The sequence below is a fragment of the Oryx dammah genome, unplaced genomic scaffold (genome assembly GCF_014754425.2).
Source record: "Oryx dammah isolate SB20612 unplaced genomic scaffold, SCBI_Odam_1.1 HiC_scaffold_19, whole genome shotgun sequence".
NCBI classification, from domain to species: Eukaryota; Metazoa; Chordata; class Mammalia; order Artiodactyla; family Bovidae; genus Oryx; species Oryx dammah.
The window spans coordinates 76284948-76309293 of NW_024070203.1; the positions used below are offsets into that span (position 1 = coordinate 76284948).

General features: G+C 36.5%; 1 protein-coding gene across 2 annotated transcripts in view; it reads right to left on the bottom strand.

Moving 5' to 3' along the window:
* Positions 1 to 24346, bottom strand: part of VPS13B (vacuolar protein sorting 13 homolog B) — a 772631-nt gene that overhangs the window by 159703 nt on the left and 588582 nt on the right. For both annotated transcript variants that reach the window (XM_040260994.1, XM_040260993.1), the window contains exons 36-37: positions 20831 to 21226; positions 2248 to 2450 (exon numbers count right to left, since the gene is read on the bottom strand). In XM_040260994.1, coding sequence (XP_040116928.1) covers positions 2248 to 2450; positions 20831 to 21226 — 599 coding nt within the window. The remainder of the gene's footprint in view (positions 1 to 2247; positions 2451 to 20830; positions 21227 to 24346) is intronic.

The window sequence follows — 24346 nt, forward strand, 5'->3', positions numbered from 1 at the left end:
TTCAAGACTATAATTACATTTATTTTAATTACTGATAATAACCAACCTGTACTTTTTAAGAAACAATTGACCTTTGGGATGAAATTCTATTCTTGGGCAAATACATAGAAACAAGAAAATCAAGCAAATCTTGTAATGTGTGGGTAGCAATCAATTTTAAATGCTGAACTGATAATAAAATTATGTAGATGAGAGGTAATGTTTATGAATTAACTTAGTTAAGCGGGAAAAGAACATTGAATACAGTACGAGAGAAGCAATGAAGATCCTTTCAGGTCAAAATGTTAATAATAACAGGTTTGTAGAATAGCTTCTATTTTGTCATGAGATTACATGAACACATCCTGATATGAGGGTTCTTTTCTTGGTACTTTCACTCTTCAGAGAAAAAGAGAAGGAAGATGCTCAATAAGCTTGAACTTAAAAGGCTCCCAATTTCAGTGTTTAGTGAGAAAGTACCAACCAACACAGCCCTTGAGAACCAACTGCACAGGAGCTACAGTAGAGTTTCAGAACAAACTCTTGCTACTTCATCTAACAGAGAGGATCACCTTCCCTTTTTCTGCAGGTGAAGACTTAGTCTATAACAGAAGGATGACCAGTGGGGAATAATGATTAATGTCAGAGGACTCAAGCATTTAATAAAGTTGAATTTCTCCGAATATTTCGGGTGAAAGCATTACAACTGTAATTTCCAATAGAATCAGGTAATACAGAAAAGAAGAAAAGAATATACAAAGGTAGAAAAGAATAAGCCTATGCTTTGTGGGCAAGTTTTAAACCCTAAGTTTAAGTCCTACCTCTGGAATTAAGGCATCTCAGAAATGAAGGTAAGAGATATGATACTATTTTTCCTCATCAATCTTATTTGTATTGAATCCAAAAAAAAATAGTGATAGGTGAAAAGTCAAGTTGGCGAGTCAAATACCATGCTCCAGCTTTTAAAATGTCAAGAGGCTTTATAATACAGAGATTATATACTTTGTTTTGCTTTTATTCTTCTTTTAATGTGGAGTTATTTTGCTTCCTTGGAAAAATGGTAATGCAATTAATATTCTTGACAAAACAACACATAATCACAAGCTTAGTAAATATATGAAGATTTATAACAAATACTAAAAATCCCAGACCAATATAAAGCAGTAAGTTAATGGACTCTGCCCACATCAAGCTCTGTGTCAGTAAGAAAACTGGTGAAATAGTGGAGGCAAGACAGCTTTTAGATGAAAACAAGAAATTCATATTTAATATGCCTCAACTATTAACAAATTAGTCATTTCCACTTACTATAACTCTGAATTTCTCAAGCTTTTTAGATTTGTGTCACATTTGGGGGACATCAAATCATACGAAGAAAACCTTCAGATTCTATCCAAATATAAAATTATCAAGAAATAAATTGGATAACCTCACACATTCTGCACTTGGCTGCAAACCAAATGCATAAAACATCGCAGTGTGAAGTTGTATGTCATGTTAGCCGTCAGACAGCGTAACAGCTAAACAACAAACGGCTCATATATTACTGATGATACTGCCTGAGACAGGCTGACTACTTTATAGTAGAAAAGTCTACACATTAGGAAAAGGTTTACTGATTCAGCAATTCCAAACATGTCCTCACAATACTTATGTACAAATATTCATAGCAGCATTATTCATAATAGCCAAAAGTGGATGGAATCTAAACATCCATCAGCTGCTGAATGGATAAATAAAATGAGGTCCGTCAATACAGTGGAGTATTATTTGGTTGCAAAAAGGAATAAAGTACTGGCACCTGCAGAAACATGAATGAACCTTGAAAACATTATGCTAAGTGAAAGCAGCTCTTAACAAAAGACCGCATTTCATATGATTCCATTTATATGAAATGTTCAGAAGAGTCAGAGACAGAAAGCAGTGGTCTCCTAGTTCTGGGGAGGGGATCAGAGGATGATGGGGAGTGTGAATGGTTGAAGGGTTTTGGAGGTAGGTGTGTGAGAATATTTTAAAATGGACTGTTGGGATGACCACATGATTCTGTGAATACATTAAAAAAATTACTGAATGGTATACTCTAACTAGGTGAATTGTATGGTTTGTGAATTATGTTTCAATAAAGCTGTTAAAAAAGTTTAGTAAGACACCAATCCGACAATACCCTTTCTTACCACACTAAGTTTAAATTTTAATGAAACAGTTCAAAAAAATGAACAAAGGCTAGTTTAAAACTTGTGGGAAAAAATGGGTCCAATCCCCACAGACCTGTAGCAGACCTCCTCTTAAATCAATGGATATTTTTGGTATGGACTGTTCTGGGCCTGGATCGCCACTGTGTTTACACCATTTAGCTTCCAAATTGGCAGTAGCACAACATGGTCCTATTAGAATCCGACTTCTTTCTTTGAGACACGTTTTAAGGAGAAAATCATTTACGCTGAGTAGAAAAGATGACCCAAGAATCACACCTAGGGGGTAAAAGAAGAGATGGAGAGAGGTAGATAATATAAGTCTTCCTTGTCAAGAAAAAGAGTATGATTGGGCAAGAATTATCTGTATTTTTTAAGAGTGTCAATTCATCCTTTGTCAGTTTTCTTTTCAGTTGGCTTTTCCCCACAGTTTCATGCCATTTATATAGAATTCTAGCTATGAAGCAGGTATACCTTATTCACATTCCTAACAAAGCAATATTTGCCAAAACATTATGACTTTTTCCATGTGTGAGCATTTTAAGTTTTATGAGTAGAGACATTTTCATTAAACTGTGCAAGTTTTCAAACAACTACATTAAGAATGAGAACAGCTGCTTCATTTGTCTATTGTTAACATGATGGGAGAGGGCAATTTTCTGTGATTCCTTAGAGTAACAGAGTACAGTATATTACTTTGCTAGACACTCAAGTTTTTGACTGGCCCATGTTAAAATTCAAAACAATCAAAATATGTAACATGTGTTTTCTAAAAAATTTAGTTTAATCCAAACTTCACACATCATAACCACTTCAAGTTTACAAAGTTTTAAAAACAGATAGTGGCAGGTTAGATTTATGGGAAAAACTATATGCTATAGTTCAAAGTAAATATACCCAGAAAAGGAATACACTTTAAAATGGAGCTTTTCTTTTGAACTTAAACTAGAAGTATAGATCAAAACCTTTTCATAAAACCAATGGCACACTTTAAGATATTTGGATGAAAAGTCAGAGTGGTGGGTTAACTTTCCCCTAAGGAGTTCATATTCTGAATTGTCATTGTGAATATTGAATTTCACCAGACCACATTTGTAATGTCCATGGCTTATTTTTCTAATGATATTTGATCCTTAAAAGAGATGAAAGATTAAAAAACACCTTAGACCCACAGTATACATGTTTCAAAGTACAATAACCACGTTGGCTTTTTAAATTCTGTGGAAACTTGAAAACCGCATATATGTTGTATGTTCCTACTTTAGAAATAAGACACACCATGCAACTTCTAACCTTCCATGGAAGACAATCACATTCACAAGAATGTTAGGGTTAGAGACTTTTGTTAAAAATCATGACGGTGGAAATCAACTTCTTAAATTTGTTCATCAAATGTATTGTGGCAATAAGACTTCTGTTTCACTTACATAATTTTCTACACTTCGCTTAAAAAAAAAATAGAACAGTAAATTTAAAAATTCAGAACAGGCCCTCAAATACACAAGAATCAACAATCATCTTTATTAATGGAGAGATAGAATGACTTCTGACTTACCTGCATTATATTTCCTAAAATGTTTAATTCTCAACAGTAAGTACTTGCTAAATGAAACATATCAAATCCTTATTCAGAAATTTGTCATAATGGGATTATAAAGGTAGGGCTTAATTGAGTACAATCATCTAGCAAATGAGCATAAAAGGAATGTCAGAATTACAATACCCATTATTCTAAAATATGAATACATGCATCTTCATACTACCTTATAATGAAATACCCCATTACCTGGTGGAGAATTCCATGGACAGAGGAGCCTGGCAGACTACAGTCCAGGGGGTCGTCACAAACAGTCGGACACAACTGAGCAACTAACAACAACAATCTTAATGTGAATGCCTGATTAGTCCTTCACACAGGAAGTGTTAAAGGTCTTCTAGGTTTTAAAATCTTATTTAGTGTTTATCATTCTCATCAGGTACCCAGATTGGATAAATCTGGGGGCCCACTTTGAGGGCTTATTCTTAGATACATTTCTAACACTTATCAATTTCTATGTCATTCTATCTAACTCTATTCTTTTAAAACACCAAAGAAGAGAGACCTTAGTAATCTAAGATTGAAAGGAAAGACCACATCTACTTTACCAGTAGACTCTGAGCATCCCAGAGGAAGGGACCATCTCATGCAGTACAGGACTAGGCACAATGAGAGTGTTCAGGACAGATCCCACTGTACTAAATTGACAGTTTAGAATCTGATCTTATTTTCAGCTGTTGTGATGTATTTAATTGACAGACAAGAAAGAAAAGTGCTTACCTCTCTGCCATTCTTCCTTTTGTATTAATTATATCATGTAATAGTAAGGCTGGGTGGAAGAGACCTTAGAAACCATCTTTCCAGGTCACTTCCTCTTAAAAAAAAACACATACAAAACGCTTTTTGTTTTGAAATAATGTGAGACCAACTAAAAAGTAGACTTCCCTGGTGGCTCAGTCAGTAAAGCGTCTGCCAGCAATGCGGGAGATCTGGGTTCAATCCCTGGGTCGGGAAGATCCCCTGGAGAAGGAAATGGCACTCCACTTCCATACTCTTGCCTGGAGAATTTCCATGGACTGAGGAGCCTGGTAGGCTATAGTCCATGGGGTCGCAAAGAGTCGGACACGACTGAGTGACTTCACTTTCACTTTGTTTCACTTTACTAAAAAGTTTCAAAAATATACAGAGTCCTTATATATCTTTCACCCAGCTATGTAACTATAAAACAAATACTGATATTAGGAAATTCACAATGGCATAGCACTATTAAGTAACCTACAGATCTTATTTAAATTTTGCCATTTCCCTCACTAAAGTCCTTCTTCTGACCCAGGATCCAATCTAGAATCCTTAGTTTTCTTTAATTAGTGACAGATCCTCTAGGTTTTTTTTTCTTCTTTTTTTTTTTTTTTGTCTTTTATGACCTTGATTCTCTTAAACAGTCCAGGCCATCATCTTGCAGAATATCTCTCAATTTGGATTTATCTGCTGTTTTCTCATTAGAATGAGGTTATGAATTTTTGGTAAGAATACAAGAGAAGTGATATCTTTTTCAGTGCATCATAGTGGAGTGATACTGATGTTTTACTAACTGCTGGTAATATTAATCTTCATAACATAGCTAAAGTGGTGTCTATCAGCTTTGACCACTGTTATTTTTCCATATGTATGTGGAGAGGTATCTGGGGATTTTCCATGTATCCTCTTTTACATCAAACTTTCAGTCACTAAGTTAGTAGCATTCATCAATGGTTCTTGCTTGCAACAGTTATCACTGTGGTGTCTGGTAATGTTAATCTTCAATTTCTCTTATTCTTCTACATTTATTAGCTAATTCTCTGGTAGCTCAGATGGTAAAGTGTCTGCCTACAATGTGGGAGACCCAGGTTCAATCCCTGAGTCGGGAACATCTCCTGGAGAAGGAAATAGCAACCCACTCCAGTACTCTTGCCTGAAAATCCCATGGATGGAGGAGCCAGGTAGGCTACACAGTCCATGGGGTCGCAAAGAGTCAGACACAACTGAGCGACTTCACTTTCACTTTCATTCTACAGTAAAAAGAGCTGTCCCTTCTACCCTCTTTATTAGTTCAATTATTTATTTATACCAGTATGGACTCATGGATATCAATTTTATGAGCACTAATCTAATACTTTCATTATTTTACTTTGTTGCTTAAATTTTTGGCCATTGGGAATCCCTTCAAGTTGATTCCCATGTCATTCTGATATATACCTATCATTTTTTGATAACTTCTTTCTTTTCTGGCCACAAGATGTTGCAGGCTCAATAGTATTTTTTTCCCCATCCCATCTCTAGCATTAGTCATTTCTGCAGAGCTTTGATTTCTTTTGCCAAAGAACGGTAGCTAGAAACCAAAATCTGGGTGGTAGGTATGCTCTTTGCTGCTAGGGTGTCACTGCTCCTAGAGCCTCTCAGTAGAGTGGGCTAAGAAGTATATGTATGTTTACTGCACATGTATACACACACATCAATATTTTTGTATCAGTAAATACATTAAATGAATTTATACTGATACCTCTAGTTCTAATCCAAAACCAAAGAATTTGGTTTCTAGCCTATTCTCTCTTTTTTTTAACTCTTTATTTTGTATTAGTGTGTAGTCAATTACAAACAATGTTGTGATGGTTTCATGTGAACAGTAACAGGACTCGGTCATCCATATACATGTATCCATTTTCCCTCAAACATCCAGGTTGCCACATAAAATTGAGCAGAGGTCCTGTGCTGTTCACTACATCCTTGTCGGTTATTCACTTTAAATGCATAGTCCCTTTTCTTATTTGTAATCTCTTCCTATGATAGTGAGAAACCTACAGAGTATTCCTTCAGATGTACTCATTTCTAATCATCCCCAAAACATCACTTGGAGAGAATGGTCAAAATTAAAGCAAAAGAACTAAGACAGACATAAAGGACAACTTTATTAAAGCAAAGGTAATCATCTACCAAAAAAAAAAAAAAAAAAACTATCAAAAGAAAGGGCTGATATTTATTCCTGAAAGTCTCACTAAGAACGGGCTTGACAACATTTTGTCTGGGGCATACAGATGAACATTACCTTTCTCACTCTCTCTATAGCACTTTTCATTTATACAAAGATATTTTAAGCACATAAAATTTTCTTTGTAGAAGTAACTTCATACATACATACAGAATTTGAACCTTACTAGTTATTTCTAATATGCAGCAATGACCTCAAAATACTGATAGTATACTGTCTAAATTAGTTTCTGGGGTTTTGCTTTAAAAAAAGAGTAGAACTGGAATGACAAAATTTACTATTTATTCCTCAGAAAGTGCTTTCCTCTTCTCAAAGAACACTGTGTTGGTGGAAGGTTTTTCTTAACTCTCTAACATTACACAACTAGAAGTATTTATTACTAGAGTGAGGAGGGGATGTAAGAAAAAAATTCTAGACATGCATTTTTACATTAAAAAAATCGAAATGTTGACAGCCTTTGTGTTGCTGTGTACACTGCTCAACACATGAACATCTTCCTACTGTCATACAAATTCTATTCGTTTTTGTCAGGTAGAGAGAACAAGACACCTAGAACTCCTGGGCGAGTAAAGATAACGGTAGGGATTGAGATCTTGGGAAAATAGCCCAGATATAGTGAATGAATGGTCAGGCAAACATCTGGGAGCCTGACACAGGAAGAAAGGGGGATCAGACTCAGGAGCGCACTGAGGAAGGCGAGAAGAGACACACTACGACTGAAATTCAAGAGACCTTGCAGTTGAGCCAGGTGCTGGCCCAGCTACAGCTATATTTTAGTAATGGCAGAATTTGATAACTAGTTTTCTACAAAATAGACTCATAGGGCTAGGAACCTGCTGAACTTTCTAGATTTTCAGCTTTGATTCTCACTGGAGTTTGATCTGGTTCAAGAATGAACATGAGATTTAATGAAAAACAGTGAGGCTCAGCTGGTAAAGAATCTGCCCGCAACACAGCAGACAAGGGAGATGTGGGTTCAGTCCCTGGGTTGGGAAGATCCCTTGGAGGAGGAAATGGCAACCCACTCCAGTTGACGGACTAGAGGTGCGTGTGCACATGCGTGCGTGCACACACACACACAGAGTGAGGCACAGTAATACTTTGGGGAAAGAAACCACACACACACACACACACACACATACACAGAGGCACAAATCACACACACACACACACACACACACACACAGAGGCACAAATCACACACACACACACACACACAGAGTGAGGCACAAATCACACACACACACACACACAGAGTGAGGCACAATACTACTCTGGGGAAAGAAACCGTTGCTTTCTGGTGTTAAAGTCAAGAAAATGAAGGCTGCTGGCAGCCACCGTGTGCAGGATATTTCAGTGAACTTCTTTACTATCATGGCTTTAAGGATAATTTCTTAGGACATTATCATAACTAGCCTCATTTCTTAAATAAGTGCTACTCCCATGCTTCTAACTTGTCTATAGAGAATTTGGATATCCTGGAAAACTTCCAACTTGATATTTATGCAGGCATGTATTCGTCATTGAACCAAAATTTACTGGTTATCTACCATACGGTGGAGTATACACAAAGATAAAGTGAATGATTTGCCATTCTCTTCTACATCACAAGATTTTGCCATTTGTTAGCCTCAAGCCTCAATTTGTCAGCTTCAAGTTGTGAGATCTCATTAAGTATGAGAGGGAAATAAAAAAAGACAACCAACAATACATATAATATTGACTCTGTTAAGCAAGGGAACTGTTGAAAAACACAAATACTTCTCTATTATCTTACAAATCTTTGTTTTTGCTTTTTATTCATTTTATCTGCTGTCTGTTCTTTCACTCTAAATCAAATAAGTAATTGAACACCTTTTCTGTAAGGCCCTGTTATTTTCTTTCCCTCTTCATTTCCCCATTAGCCTACCCCTCCCTCTATTCTTTCTTTTTCTAATCCTTTACAGTCGGTACATGCATACGTACTAAGTCATTTCAGTCATGTCTGACTCTTTGCCACCCTATGGACTGCAGCCCGCCAGGCTCCTCTGTGCATGGGATTCTCCAGGTAAGAATACTGGAGTGGGCTGCCATGTCCTCCTCCAGGGGATCTTCCTGACTTAGGGATTGAACCTGCATCTCTTAATTCTCCTGCATTGGCAGGTGGGTTCTTCTCCAGAAGCACCACCTGGGAAGCCCCTCCAGCCTATTTCTCAAGTCTACCAGCACTGATCATGAGTCTGAACTCACAGAGGATACTGAGAATTAAGAAAACTAATGTTGACAATGAGGATGTAGGAACAGGCATTGCCTAAAGGCATTATGTAAACACATGACCTGTAGATCTAAATGTGCCCCACCAGGTCCCTTCTGTCTCCTTTCTTCTCTTTCATGTCTTACACCTACAAGCAAATTAGGTGTGGCTTACTCTTGAGACTTAAGCAAGTAATTTAACTTATCCCCACGTGCCTACCTGTCCACTACACCTGCTACACACACCAAAGCTGTGGCTTTGCTCCTCGATGAGGAGATCCAGTTACTTGTGGGATCACAGAAAGGTTAACCCACAAGTACCGGTTTTTAAGTTTAAAATAGAGCCTCCATTTCCTTCTGAACATTTCCTGCTACATTTTTTTAAAGCTACAATAAAATAAGAGAAAAATATATTAGTTCAAGTGGTTTTAATCTTAGTGTAAATGACCAGTAATAAGAGATTATGGTGATCACTTCATAAGAAAGAGTGGTGATAAATTTCACAGAATCATTTATAAATGGTAAATCAAAGTTCACACTTTTACCACAAAATATGAAAATAATCCCTGGGACTCAAGACAGGGTTATTAATTCTCATTTCCCCTTTCTTTTACTCTGTGAGAAGCTGGCCTATGGGACATCATCCCTTCCTTTTTGTTTTGTTTTTTTTTTCCATCAGGAAACATACTAAATATCTTCCTTGGGATGAAATGAATCTTATTTTATATATCACCACACATATAAACCCAAAGCCACAGAGAATACTCAGAGTTCATTTAAGATGGATACTTATCCATTCAAAATCTGGAATAAATGGCAACAGAAAGTGAGTTAAAGGCATGTCTTAATCTTCTTCCTAATGGACTAATGCAAGGTGGGACAAAATGACTACAAGTAAAAATGATAAACAAACAAACCCACCAAACTTCTTAGCATTGAAACACTGGAAAAAGTTGAATAAAATTTGAAGTTTTACCACTCCCCTGCACCTGTGTGTTCACATATAGCAAATATGATAAGATGCTTATATTTGATCTAGCTCAAGAGTATATAGGCATTTGATGTGTTATCTTTACATTTTCTATACTTTTAATTTTCCCCTAAATTTCAAAAAATAATGAGAAAAGAAAATAAAGAAAAATATGCTGCAAAATTATAAGATTTAGAATGATCACAAAATTTAAAAGCATGAATATTTTTTAAAAACATGGATATTATTAAAGCTATTTATGCAATCATTGATCAGGTCATTTTGTAAAATTTAATTTTGAAATAATTTCAGGCTTTCCACAAAATTGATGTCTTTCATTTAGTTTCCCTTACTGTTAACAACTCATATAAACTATAGTACTATTCTCAAAAGCCAGAAAATTAATATTGATACAATACTACTAATAAACCTTATATAAATTTCACCAGTTTCTCCCTTCATGTCCTTTTCTTGTCCCAGGATACAACCCAGGATCCTGTCTTGCTTTCTGCAACTGGGGGATCAGGTCATTTTTGACCAAACATATCCCCTCTTTTCTTTACCTCCTTACATTCAATAGACTACTTCTCTGCCTGACTCTTCCACTGGCCTCGTCCAAAGATCTGTATTTATATATTTGTAGCAAACTAATGGCAGATACTTAATTAAAGTAAATGAGGTGTATCAACATGGAAAAGTTAATTTCAGAAACAACTGGTGTGATAAACAGAAATAAGCTTGGTTTGTTTGCATATTGACATACTTTTCATTGAGTGTAAAAATTCAGTTCAAGGAACAAATAGTTTCCTGACCTTTAAAATACTCCTTCAGAAGACTAATAAATGCAAACCACTTGTTTTGGAGAATGTTTACAAAATGCTGCCAGCCCTACCTCGTCAATCTCTGCTAGATCTTTAGCGAGCAGCCTACTATCTACATGCTGACTGTGCAAAGTGCGGGCTACATCAGGCTTCTGTACATCAACCAACAGAAAGAGTACTCAGTGATGACATGTGCTAGCAAAGCATATCCAGGTATTTCTATCCAGCTGGAAATAATCTACGGTTACTAGAAAATCAGCAAGCATTGTTAGATACATCCAGAAGTCAATTTGCATACTAGTGAAGCATGAGGATTACCCAGAAAGTGAGAAAGGAAAATTTTTAAGAGTATGGTATGTAAAGAGATGACTGTAAGTGATTAGATGGCTAGAAAAAAAAATTCTGTTTAAGTCTGGTCCACAAAAGAGATGATTAGAAATCTTTTCGTTTCTAGTTCAACTAATTATGTTGAAGCATTAAAAAAAAAAATGGCACTTGAATATATATATATATTTTTTGGCTGCACCATGTGACATCTTAGTTCCCTGACCAGGGATCAAACCTGTGCACCCTGCAATGGAAGCACAGAGTCTTAGCCACTGGACTGCCAGGGAAATCCTTGCACTTGGGTATTCTAACCATGAAAATAGCTGGTTTCTCCCCTTTTGATTAGAATATATAAGTGGTTCAGACCTTATTTAATTACATCCTATTTTATAATATGCCTATACCTGTATGTTATTAAATTTGTAATATAGGATAAGATTAAGGTATGAAACAAAATATAACAAAACTGTTAGAGAACTACATGAACACCACTGTTTAAGCTGACAGGGATGTTCTTCCCAACAAAGTTACTAAAAAGTCTAGCTCTCAAAATGAGAGTCCGGTTGGGTAGTCAGCCTGCTAACACATATCCCTTCTCTGAAGCACCTGATGATTTCCCATTGGTGAGATTTCCAGGAACTCTCATCTAGGCCTCATCGATAAGTAAAAGCTGGAACTTCTAGTCTAATCCAAACCTATTCTCTGGACATGAGAAAATGATAAGCAGCAGGAAAAGATTTATTTTTTTTCACATAAAGAAAGGCAGAAAGGCTATTTATACTTGGCCTGGGAAAGGCTACCCACTCTAGTATTCTGGCCTGGAGAATTCCATGGACTTTATTTATAGTCCATGGGGTCGCAAAGAATCAGACATGACTTTGACCTTCACTTGTCTGGAAAAGGTACTGTTTTGAGAAATGTTTTAGAACTCTTGGATCCTAGAAAAACTAAACTGAACATACCAAAGGGAGATGGTGGATATGCTTTGCCTCTTTTTTCCCCTCCAATCTGCCACCATGCTTACTGTTTTTACAGTTGTGTCAGTTTATTAGGAAAGTAAAACTTGACTGGATCATGTAGCTATATTCAAAAAAAGCAGACTAAGAAATCTGTGCATACTGGAAAGTGTGTAACAATCTGCTTACAGAGGAAAGAATAACTGTAAATATATACTTTGAAAGTTTCTTAGATGAACACAGTAGCTAGTTAACCTAATGAGGAAACTGCTGGTGGATTAATTTTTTTTAAGTCAGTCACATGAATAGAATAACTGGTATCAAAACACTGTTGAAAACAAAATGGCTTCCTAAGCGATTCACTGCAATGGCTTAGAAACTGATATTCATCTACGTGATCCAGGTTTTTAGACTGGTTTAATAGAAACCAGAAGCTAGGACACATGTGTTAGCTCCCCCTGCACCCTGGAGTACCCCTGGACAAATCACTTTATCTCGGTATCCTTAAGTAAGGGAGTTCAGACTAGCTCAATGGGCCTCAACCTACGGTTCTCTGATACGCAAGGAATCCCATATAGTAATGCTGGTCCATGAGGTATGTTCAATATTTCAAAAATCCTGAAAGAAACTTAAATGAATTTGTTGGAGACAGGGCTGAGATATACTAAGTTTTTTGGTTACAGTCATATCAAGTTGGTACAGTCAAGTTAGCTATTTTATCCTAAATACAGCATGTGTGGATGTTGGAGCTGGATAAAAAGTGTTCCTGATAAAGGAGAGGATGATCTCTGAGACAGTTTTCAGCTCTAAAATTAAATGCTCTACAACCTCAGCATTCATGGGGTATGACTGAGATGGGAGAGTGAAGGGGAGGAAGATACAAAAAACACAAATATTTATTGAGGAATTTAATAAATTTGTGCCAAGGAATGTGTCGAGTACTGTGTATACATTGTCTCACTTAATCCGTTCAACAGCCCTGTGGATTAAGTGTTTTTGCCTTTATTTTGGAAATGAGCTGTGTTGTAACTTTTACCAGGATCAACTGCCAGCAAGTAGCAGGGCTGGGATTAAGAGTCTCTGCCTCTTTCCAGCACCATGTTGCTTTATAAAAACTACTGCTGTTAGTTAGCTCTTAGTAATTTCATTTTTCCAACTGGTAACAGAGTTGGGAATAAATGCTTTTTCCTGTCCCCTCTTTCTTGCTCGGTCTCGGCACCTTAGGCCAACATAGCCTACAGGTCCAGGGGCCCAGCCAGAGAGCAAAAGAACATTTAAGATGTGTCTTCAGTCACTCATCGCTGGCAGGGTTGCCAAAAACTTTCCTAGCAAACAGCCTTCTGGCTTATGTGGATGAGAAGGCAATTTGCTGTGACCACAGGCAAAACTAAATACTGTCACAAATTCACTGGAGTGGGAGAAGAGTAACTTCTAACCCTCTTCTTTTCCCACAGTTTCAGTGCTATGGGTGACAATAATTCTGGTCCATTTCACCTAATACTAACTTATAAGGTGCCACTGTTAGGATGCAAAGGAGACACTATTAAGAAAGAGATGTCTAATATTTAACTGCTAGCACTGGAAACTTTCTTCTCCAATAGCATTTGCACAGTGAGATATCTTCCTGTTAATTAACAAAATTTTTGTTGTATCAAACACACTTTTCCCTCCTGTCCAAGAAACACTGTTTTAATATGTGTATATGAGAAATTTTTATTAGTTGTCCCTTTTATTCCCTCAAATATATCTAAATCTAGAAGAATGGTTCTTTATCATATCTTTGTTAAAGCTAGGAGAAGAAATAAAAAGCAGTGTTTTTCAAAATAGCATTTTTTTTTCTATAGAACATAAGATGCATGAAATTTAGTGCGATGGGACACACTTCTAAAATACATAACCTGAGGCCAACAATTTTCTAGCAATCTAGATTAAGTTTGGGATTTGGTAACTAAAAACAATAGGGAGGAAGACTCCTACCTGGAGACAAGATTTGAAGGTGAACCTACTTGGAAGAGTATAATAACTATGCCAGATTTCTCATTAGAAGGGAGCAGAGCCTTACGAAGACTTCACATTCCCCAAGAAAACCATATTTACACAATTAACAATTCTTTTGTTGAAAAAAAAAAAAAAGCTTTCCTTATTGCATGCGGACACATGTGGGCTGTGTAAAAATATAAGAGATGTGTAACCCACGGTAAACACAAAGTAATGATCTTCAACAGGCCAAATCCTTGAACTCGTCATTAATAAATGTCTCTCCTGCATTCAGCTACCCGGGCTGCTGGGAGCCTGTTTTCTTCAAGTACTTCAAACACGGAAATCCAGGAACATTTATTATTTTAATCCATTACAGGCAGTGCTTGATTTAACTTTATTGGTTGTGGTGGTGGTAGTGGTTGTAAGTGGGGGTATAGCAATGTTCTTTTACACATCATTTCAAAAGGGCTTAATTATATTTTATAGTTTGGGCCAGGAATTCTGCTTGTTTTTTTTGTCTAACAAGGTTCAAATGGAGTTCAGGTCGGCGATTAATCAGAAAAAAAAGTCGGAGATGGCTATCTGTCTGAGATGAGCTCATCTCCGTCTATGAAAGGCTGAGCAGGTACATGGTGTTCGCTGCACCACAGCCCATGAGCATGCTCAGACATCTGAAGATGGCTGCTTATGGGACGAATTTTACTTTTCAGGCAGCCTGGAAATGAACACATCAGAAATCTCACCCAGTGGTTTTCTTCTAAATTTCTGAAGTTACTATCCTAAGGTATTTAAAGGCTTCCCATTAAAATCCAAAGCAGTAAACTTAGTAACCTCACAGCACTAAAAAAAAGTGTACATGAATAACAAAAATCACGTGACAATAAAAAAAAAGAAACACATAAACCCTTTAGCACAAAAATTTTAAACATTCCAAATGAAAGATGTCAAGACTTAATATAATTTGGTTAAGCAAATAAAAAAATATGACCATAGAAATATGCCTGAACATCATATATCTACTAGTAAGTTTTTTTTTTTAATATCAAACGTTAATTTTTTTGCCTCTGTTTTTTGAGGGGGTGAAAAAAGATAATTTCTAAGATAGCAGTACTAACATTATTTACTATTGTCCAAAATTCTATCTAATCATATATTATTGATAACAATTACAGCCAAGAGGATAAAATCTGTATGTTGGGATTTCTTTTCCATTGCATATAATTTCTAAGAGAGAGGACAAGAAAATTACTCACCAAGAGACTTAGGCATTTACCTTTTTTATTTCCCACTGTATTAGAGGAAAAAATAATGGGACATTATTTGGAAAAAAAAGTTATGAGAACTTTACTTTTTCCACCTATTTCTCATTCAATTTTTAGAACATCCTATGGTTTGTGAATGTCTCAGTAGTTCACCATTATGCACAGAAAAATCATCATTGAAAAAAAATCAGTAATTCACAGGTAATTTAAGAGCAAAAAAAGGAGGACAGGCCAGTTCATCAGTAGCAACTTTGAACCTTGTTATAAAGTAATAAGAGGGAATCTGACCAGGATTAATAGTGGTCCTCAGTGCTGGGATGAGGGGGTGTCAGGTTTCACAGACTCTAGGCCATCTGTTCTGCCTGCCTACATTTTACTTCTGCAAAACTATAAACGTACCTCTACCTCAGGGACTATAGAGAGGCATTAGAATTCTTCTGCTTTACATTATCACAAGATTCAGTAACTCATTTCATTGTCAAGATAATCCCCTTTTACTCTTTCTTTTGCGCTTGCTGGGTATGCCAAAATGACAAATAAAACCCCAGATGTTACAGACCCAATGAGGTCTCCACCTTTCCTTGAGTGTCGGGTTTAAGCTACTTGGGACACGGTGTCAAGTATGACAGGACCCTGATGCCCACACCCAATATTCATTAAGGTTTGTTAGTGATTTGTATAGCTGTCTACAAGCTGTACTTCCACTTCAATCCTCAGTGGCTGTTTAAAAGTTAAGTCTGTCCTCTGGCCTTAACTGTTGAAGAATTCATTTCCTATTGTTCAGGCATTGGAAAAAGATGCTATTTCTTTCTAAAAGTAACAAAAATCTTTGGGGTGTTGTAAATGGCTTGTTATTGCAATATATTATTTTAGGTAGTCATATTTAATTTAATGTTTTATTTCCCCTCAGGCTTACTTGCATTTCTGCAGCATCCACTGGCTATGACAACGCCTTAGGAGATTGTCCTCAGGAGAGTCAGTTGACTCTGGAATGAAAAGCTGGAGCTCCGCTCTGTATCAATTAATGACCTAGTTTCACTTTTCAGTACATGAAAAGGAGCTTTAGTTCTTTACATTTTTATTGGTCCTGAATGCAGTGAACACGAGAAGAGGCATTCGTATCCATGAAGAATAATGTGGTTATGCTTGCTTGCTTTCTACTTTTTGTTTATACACAAAGATAAGTACATATGGATGACAGAGGCTGGGGTAGTGAAAGTTATTTAAACCACAGTTCTTTGACTATGAATTCAACTTATTGCTTTCTGCATGGATAAAAGTCCCCTAAGTCCCTATGGAAAGGGGATTCTTGCAATTTTTCCTTGATTCGGACTAACATGCCAGCCAAGATGGCCTCACTCAGGCTCTTCCCCAGCCCTCTGTGCCACCTAATTTGTTCATACCCTATTCTCCCTTTTCCTCATCTACAGGGAGCTTGCTAATAGACGTGCCCCTAAGAAAGAGCAAGGCAGCTTAAAGCCCAGCTATTTCACAGCCTGAATTGTGTACCCTTGTTTGCCGAAATCTAAGAAGTGCCGCCCTAATAGAGCCATAATTTACTCTGACAAGGAGAGCTAAAGTCTGCAGCTCACTCTCCACCCTGCCTGTGCAAAGTGCTACACTGCTGGTTCAGAATTTATAGCTATATACTTCAGGTTTCTCCAAAACGCCATACTTCAAATGGCAAAAAAGACGGGATGTGTGTCTGTGTATGGGGGCAAGGGGGGGTTGTTACATTTTTTAAGAAGAACACACTAAAGAATGGGCCAGATGTAATGGGACAGTAAAAGAAACGTCTGCCTTTTAAAATGTTTCAGAAAATAAGATAAAAATTTTAAACAAGATTAATTTTGTTATCAATAACATAACCATAGAAAGTTTTGCAGCATTATACACAAGCATAGAAATTTTGGGGATTATACACCAATTTAAAAAAATACAAGCATTAAATCTTATATGTAAAGTTCTAAAATCAGAACTTTAGGGCCATTTTACCAAAGACACATGGGAGAATATAAGTATTCTAGCAGAAATATGAGTTGGGTTATTATAAGTCACTGCTACACTAACATCTGTAGAATGGAATTTTAAAAAACCCATGTCTCTTGAAACTCGGATAGTTCAGGGCCACGGAATAGTACAGAAGGCTAAGAAGAACTCACAGATTTTCTTTTAAAGTGGAAAATATTTAACCATTTCATTCTGTTTCAAATGATGAAAACATTTCAGTGAATAATCTGTACATATTTTGTTGTAAAAACCAGTAAGTGAACATAAAAGCATTTCAGATTTAAATGTACTGAGAATGTCGTGGGGAGAACATGAACTTTTCTCTCTCATTCTTTTATTATTTCCTTTCTGCACACACTTCCCATAAGCTTATGATGGTTTAGATGATAAAAAAATATAATCATTAGGCAAACTCAAATATTTTTTGTATTTTTCACAAGTGAAGAAACATGCCTACGACACATTCCCAATTGTGTTTCTCTAAATATTACTTAGAATGTAAGATTCCTCTAGCATTACAAATCTATTTCAGCTCCTAAATTAAAACTCATCTGGAAAGGACTGTTTTACCCTGTTTATATAACATTGTCACATAAAGAGTGTTAAAAAAAATATTTCACTAAAAATAGCTTGCGTAAGTTAGGGATTAGAGTAGTTTCTGCTGCTATAATTGTTCCTTTGTAGTTTTTTCCATGATGTTTTTGCACAGTGTTTTTGACTGTGTTTATTAAAGTCAGCACATCAAAAAGGATCAAAGAGAAAGTGAGTGAGAACCAAAGAAACCCCAAGTGTGTTGTCTCATTGGGGAGTTATGCAGATTCGCATAAACAAGTGCAAATTGTTGAGGTTTTAATGAAAATTTTCTACAATTATTTTATCTTAAGTCATTCTATACAATAACATCTGTACAGCAGATGGCTATGCTGTACCAAGGCAACGCTCCTTTTTCTTTCTCTGTTTAATAGTACATCTGAGATGACTACTTTTGTCACTGTGCTCAATTTGGTTCAGCAAATAATTTGAAAAGTGCAGCTGCTGCAGATGGTCACAATAGTTATATAAACTGTAAAATCAAAGACACAGTTAAGTATTTTTGTATTAGATTCAAACTATAAAAATCTGACATTAACTCCATTGGGCTCAAAGATACACTATAAAAACTTTTGGTTGCGTACAGAACGATGTCACTGGAAAATACAAAAAGAAATACGACTACTGGTAGGACTTTTTTTTGGGGGGGGGGCTGGAAAATACTTTTTACAACTTACCAAAAATAAACCTTGAATATATATTTGCATATATTTCATCCAAGTTGCAAAGCATGAATTTTTAAGATATGTAAATATACAATTAAATGAATGTTCAGAACTTAAATTATATTTTATTTCTTAAAAATTTTCCTTGGTAGAAAATCAATCTCTGAAAAATACATAGTCATTTCTTGATTATAACTTCCTAGAAATCAACGTACAGCAATAACTAGAGCTTTCAATCTCACTTCACTTAATCATAATTTTTTATTATTTTGCCAACTTTGTTTTCTTTTTTTGAGCATGCCATCACATCAAGCAGAAATGTAGATAAAACAGATTTGGTGTTTGTTACACTCATACTAAAACTATTTCTATCCATATTAATTAAATGGCTAACTTCAATCTGATTTGATTTGTTGATGCAAATAACTACTTGAGAACATTTGCTGGACACTACATATTATAGTTGTATAAAGTATTTCTTAGTCAAGGGTATAGTTTTTACTGCATTTAACTAGATTTAAGAGTTATAACTATAAAAAGAATGGGGTACTAAAGGGAAAAACAAGTTACACAACCAGAATGCATCTACTACTTCGAAAAGGTCAGTGAGAAGATTTTAATTATATTTTAGAGAAACTTACTGAGAACAGACACTATTAAATATGAATAGCAAATGAATGAAACAAGAAATGAGGATGTACATGCGTTCCCAAACATGTACATCCTCATTTCTTGTTTCATTCTGTGGTGGATTCATGTCAATCTATGCCAAAACCAATACAGAATTGTAAAGTAAAAATTAAAATAAATAAATAAATTAATTAATTAAAAAAAAAAAAAAAGAAATGAGGATGACTGAGCACAGTACATATTAAATGCTTTCATTCTACTTCAGTCCTAACCTTTCCTTGCTATGATTCAGGTACAACTGGAAAGACGTGGGAACAGTCCCAGTGTGGTCTGGGTTGTAATTTATTTGTGGATAAATCAGACATTGCAGCCTTCAGTGCTTCATAGTCTTTCATGTACCATGGACCTTACATTTTTCATTTCTAACTTTTAAGACAATAAAAAACTACAGTGCTTTTAAGCTGGATTGATCACAAATATTTCTGGTGAGAAAGAAATAAATCATTTATTTTTTGGCCTAAAATTCATACTTCTCAACTACAAAACTCCTTCTTTATCTAGTCAACTACTGTGCCCAAATTGACTATACAATTAGTCCCAGCTGCCACTTTTTAGTAAGCAACTGAGTTGCATACAGTTTCAGGATTTACTTTATCCCCTGTACTGCCCCTCTACTCTAGCCTTACTTCTTCCCTCCAAATTAAAGTGGAAAAAATGTTTTCCTTTTGCTACTTTTACTTTCTGAGCAGTTTCTGGCTTCAGTGCACTGAACTTTAACAGTAGCAGTTTCTGTGATTGAAAATGGTTATTCCCCACTTGTACCTTGTTTTTTCTCTTCCCTTTCTCACATTCCTTCTACCTACTCTTTTTGACTCAGTGTGAAAAAGCACAGAACAATTTAGGCATGGTAACAAAAGAGGAAAATGTAGATGTCACTGCCCATTAACTTCTCACCTCTCCACTCATCAAGGACATTCAGTTGCCAGGTCCAGGCTCCTTTGCTCAGCTAGGCACTGAAGCAGAGCCCTTCCTTGCAGGCGTTGCTGTCTGAGAACCTTTAGTGGCACTGTCTCTGCAAAGCTGAACCTTGGCTTCTATTACTTTTGGTGTAGCATTTCTGCCACCAGAGCAATTTTTAAAAATAATAAATTGTTACCAATGACTTAATGGAGCACATTGGAATCACCTGTAGGGCTTTTTGGAAGACGTTTTTCTGGGCGCCATGCCCAGAGTTTCTGATTCAGTAGGTCAGGAGTAGAGTCAGAATTTGCGTTTCTAACAAGCTCCCAAATGCTGGTGGTTCCGAGACTACACTTTGAAAGCTACTACTTGGATGGCTTGCAAAACTTGATGCTTACTCCGTTCTTCCACTACAGCTATGTTAGGTAAAAACAAATTTAGGAATGAACAATTATAAAGACGTCTGTAGGAACGTGCCTGAAGAGGTAGACAGGAACACTTTGAGGCATAAAACACTTAGGCTTAAATAATTTGTTGTAACACTCTTTAAAATAAGGCAACGAACCAGAAATGTGCCCATCTCTAATGGTTCTTGAAACTTTTTGCCTCTACATAATACAAACCTTCAACATTATGCAGTTTTAGATGTTAACAAGTCATTGGCATCTCTCTTGCCCCTTTACTGTGACTTACCAGGTACTTTCTGTGCTGCTCTGACATTAAGGCTTCCATTGAGGGTGGATAAAGATGCCAACAGGCATGGTTTATTAGGATGGGGGACAGTTTCCATGGAGACCACAATCTGAGTAGTATGAACAGAAATTTTTTGAAAGCAGGAAATTGTTCTCCATATGTTTTCTTGAAATGGAATCTTTTGTGCTCCATCACCATGAACTTTAAGCTTAGATAACTTTCCACGGTAACATTTGGAGGCTGGAAGCGCATCCTTAGTCAGTGTGGTGTCTGACGGGGCTGAGGACACTTTGCTGTGTACATTTTTTATCTTCTTCAGAAAATGGTTTATTTGATCCACCTTGGTAAAACTCAGGTTTGCTTTCAAAGGCTTTGATATATCCAAGTTGATGTCTGCTGTAGAAGTGAAAAGGGTAAGAAAATTATTGAAGCGCTATTATTGCAAATAAGCCTTTACATCCCTGTCAAACTTCTATTTCAGTTTCCCAACACCTGTACTGTGGACTCATTAGGATGCCAGATGTTATAATACTTTTACTTACCACCTATTCTTTCCATGTAGTTACCTGAAGGAACACTTTTCCTGCACTACTCTCTTGCCTACATTCCTATTCCAATCCAAACAGACTGTCTGTTCCTAACAGACCGAAGGGCACACATGGACATCTACCTCTACCCTCTACTTGGAGGCAAAGTTGAGCAGCCTTTCCAGTTTGCTACTGGACTGACATTCTTCCTTCTGTGGTTAAAAGGACCTCTCTTAGTACCCAGTACAATGTTTGACACAAATACTGGTATTAATAAATAATCTGTCCAACTGATTAACTGAAGTAGCCTCCCCACCACTGTCTGATAAAGTATATACACAAAACGTTTGTTTCTCCTCTGCAACCCGCTAAAACCCAGAAAAGTCCCTACATCTTTTCCTGTATTCTGTGTTGAACAAATTTCAAATATCTCATCCAATGTAACCTGGGTAGACTGAGATCTCTTAAACTCCATTTTTCATGTATCACATACCAGATGTTGTCCTTATTTGTCACTTAATCACCTGACATTAAGACGTTTCTGTTTTTGCCTTCTCACTTCCGTTTTTGTCATCAATAAGATGTAAGACTATAAGGGTTGTGAAAGCAGAGTATGGCACTCATCTTTATACCCAGTGCCTGGCAGAGTGTGTTTCTCATATGTATGTGTTCAGTAAATGGTTGAGTTTAACTGAACCTAATTAAATGTTCTTTTCACTGGAGCCTGATATAATGAAAGTGAAGTCGCTCAGTTGTGTCCGATTCTTTGCGACCCCATGGACTGTAGCCTACCAGGCTCTTCCCTCCATGGGATTCTCCAGGCAAGAGTACTGGAGTGGGTTGCCATTTCCTTCTCCAGGGGATCTTCCCGACCCAGGGATCGAACCTGGGTCTCCCACATTCCAGGCAGACACTTTAACCTCTGAGCCACCAGGGAAGCCCATAGATGAAGCTAGAATAGCAAATTATCAAGCAGACAAAGCTCATATTTTGTTTTCAACAGGAGGACCTCTGCTCATCTTCAGATTTCAGCACCTTAAGAGTTTCCTCCTGGCTACCCAGGCTTGCTCCAGGTACCATTCCTCTTGTGTGTCTTTCTTTGGGTTTCTTTAATCAGACTAAGCAAAATTCTGAGAGTACTGTTTCTAGTTAATTGTCTACTGGAAAGGGTCAGACAGTTGAGTCAACCTTCTGCAATATTAAAATATTCTCTGTTCCTTATATTTCTTTAAGCAGGAAAAAACATCCTAATTTAAAGAAATTATTTTTTAACATCTTTATTGACATATTAACTCACATATTTAAAGTGTACAATTCAATAGTTCTTATTATACTCACAAGACTGTGTACTAATCACCACTATCTAATTCCAGAACATTATCACCACCACTAGGGGAAGAAATTCCCCTGCCATTTAGCAGTGCCTGCTCAGTCCCCACTTCCACCCTCAGGCAACCAATAAGCTAATTTCTGTCTCTATAGATTGCCTATTCTGGACATTTCATATAAACTGAATCACATAAAATCTGCTTTTTGTGTCTGGTTTCTTTCAGTTAACATAATAAAAAATTTTAAGGTTCATTTGTGTTGAATCATATGTCATCAGTACATCATTCTTTTTTTATGACTGACTAATACTCCATCGTGTGGGTATACTGTAGTATACTGCTTCTTCATTACCAGTTTGTGGACATTTGGGTTGTCTCTACTTTTTTGGTTATTAATGAATGATATTGCTGGGGCTTCCCAAGTGGTGCTAGTGGTAAAGAACCAGCCTGCTAATGCAGGTAGACCAACATAAGAGACACAGGTTTGATCCCTGGGTGGAGAAGATCCCCTGGAGTAGGGCACGGGAACCCACTCCAGTGGAGAATCCAATGGACAGAGGAGCCTGGTGGGCTCCAGTCCATAGGGTCACACAGAGTCAGACATGACTGAAGTGACTTCGCACACACGGATAATACTGCTATGAACGTTAATATGAAAATTTTTATATAAATACGTTTTCAATTCTTTAAGGTATTTACCAAGAAGTGAAATTGCTGGGTTATATTTGATTATAGCAATCCTAGTGGGTGTGAAGTGGTATACCATTGTGATTTTGATTTGTATTTTCTTAATGATTAATGATGTTGAGCATTTTTTCATATGCTTATTGGTGATGTGTATATATTCTTAGAAAAATGTCTATCACCTTTGTTCATTTTTAAATTGGGTTGTCTTCTTTTTATTAAACAGTATGAGTCTTTTACATTGATATATTCCAGATACAAGTCCCTATCAGAAATAGGATTTGCAAATACTTTTCTCCCATTCTGTAAACTGTCTTTTCAGTTTCTGTGATTGTGTCATTTGCGGCACAAAATATTTTAATTTTTGTGAAGTCCAACAGATTATTCTGTTTGAGCTTTTGGTGACATCAAAAAATCTATGCTTTATCCAAGGTGATAAAGATTCACAGTTACGCTTTCTTTCACAAGTTATAGTTTTACCTTCTTACATTTAGGTCTATAATTCCTCTCAAGTTAACTTTTGTGTTTTGTGTGAGGTAGGGGTTCAACATAATTTTTTTTTTTTGCATAGGGAAATCCAGTTACACCAGCATTATTTTTGACTTGCAGAACAGGTTGGTGGGCAAAATATTTTAGGGTACTGCATGATTCAAATGACTCATACATCGTCCTGCTCTACCTGCAAAATTTTTTATGTGGGCTTCTAAATTTTGTGACCTCACACAAAATAATACCACCTTTTACCACAATGAAAAAAATGAGCAATCTTAACAGATGATAGCAGCAACAGAAAAACTAAACAAAGCTAAAGTGGAAAGAAGACTCAGATGCTGGGGCCAGAAGCTATCTGCTTTTGCCTGGATTCATGAGATTTAAACTAAGGGTCAGAAGTAGCCATAGAACAATTTACTGACCTACTCAGTAATTTGCCCAAGTATCTACCTATACCAACTGCTGAGCCTAAGGGATCCACTTTC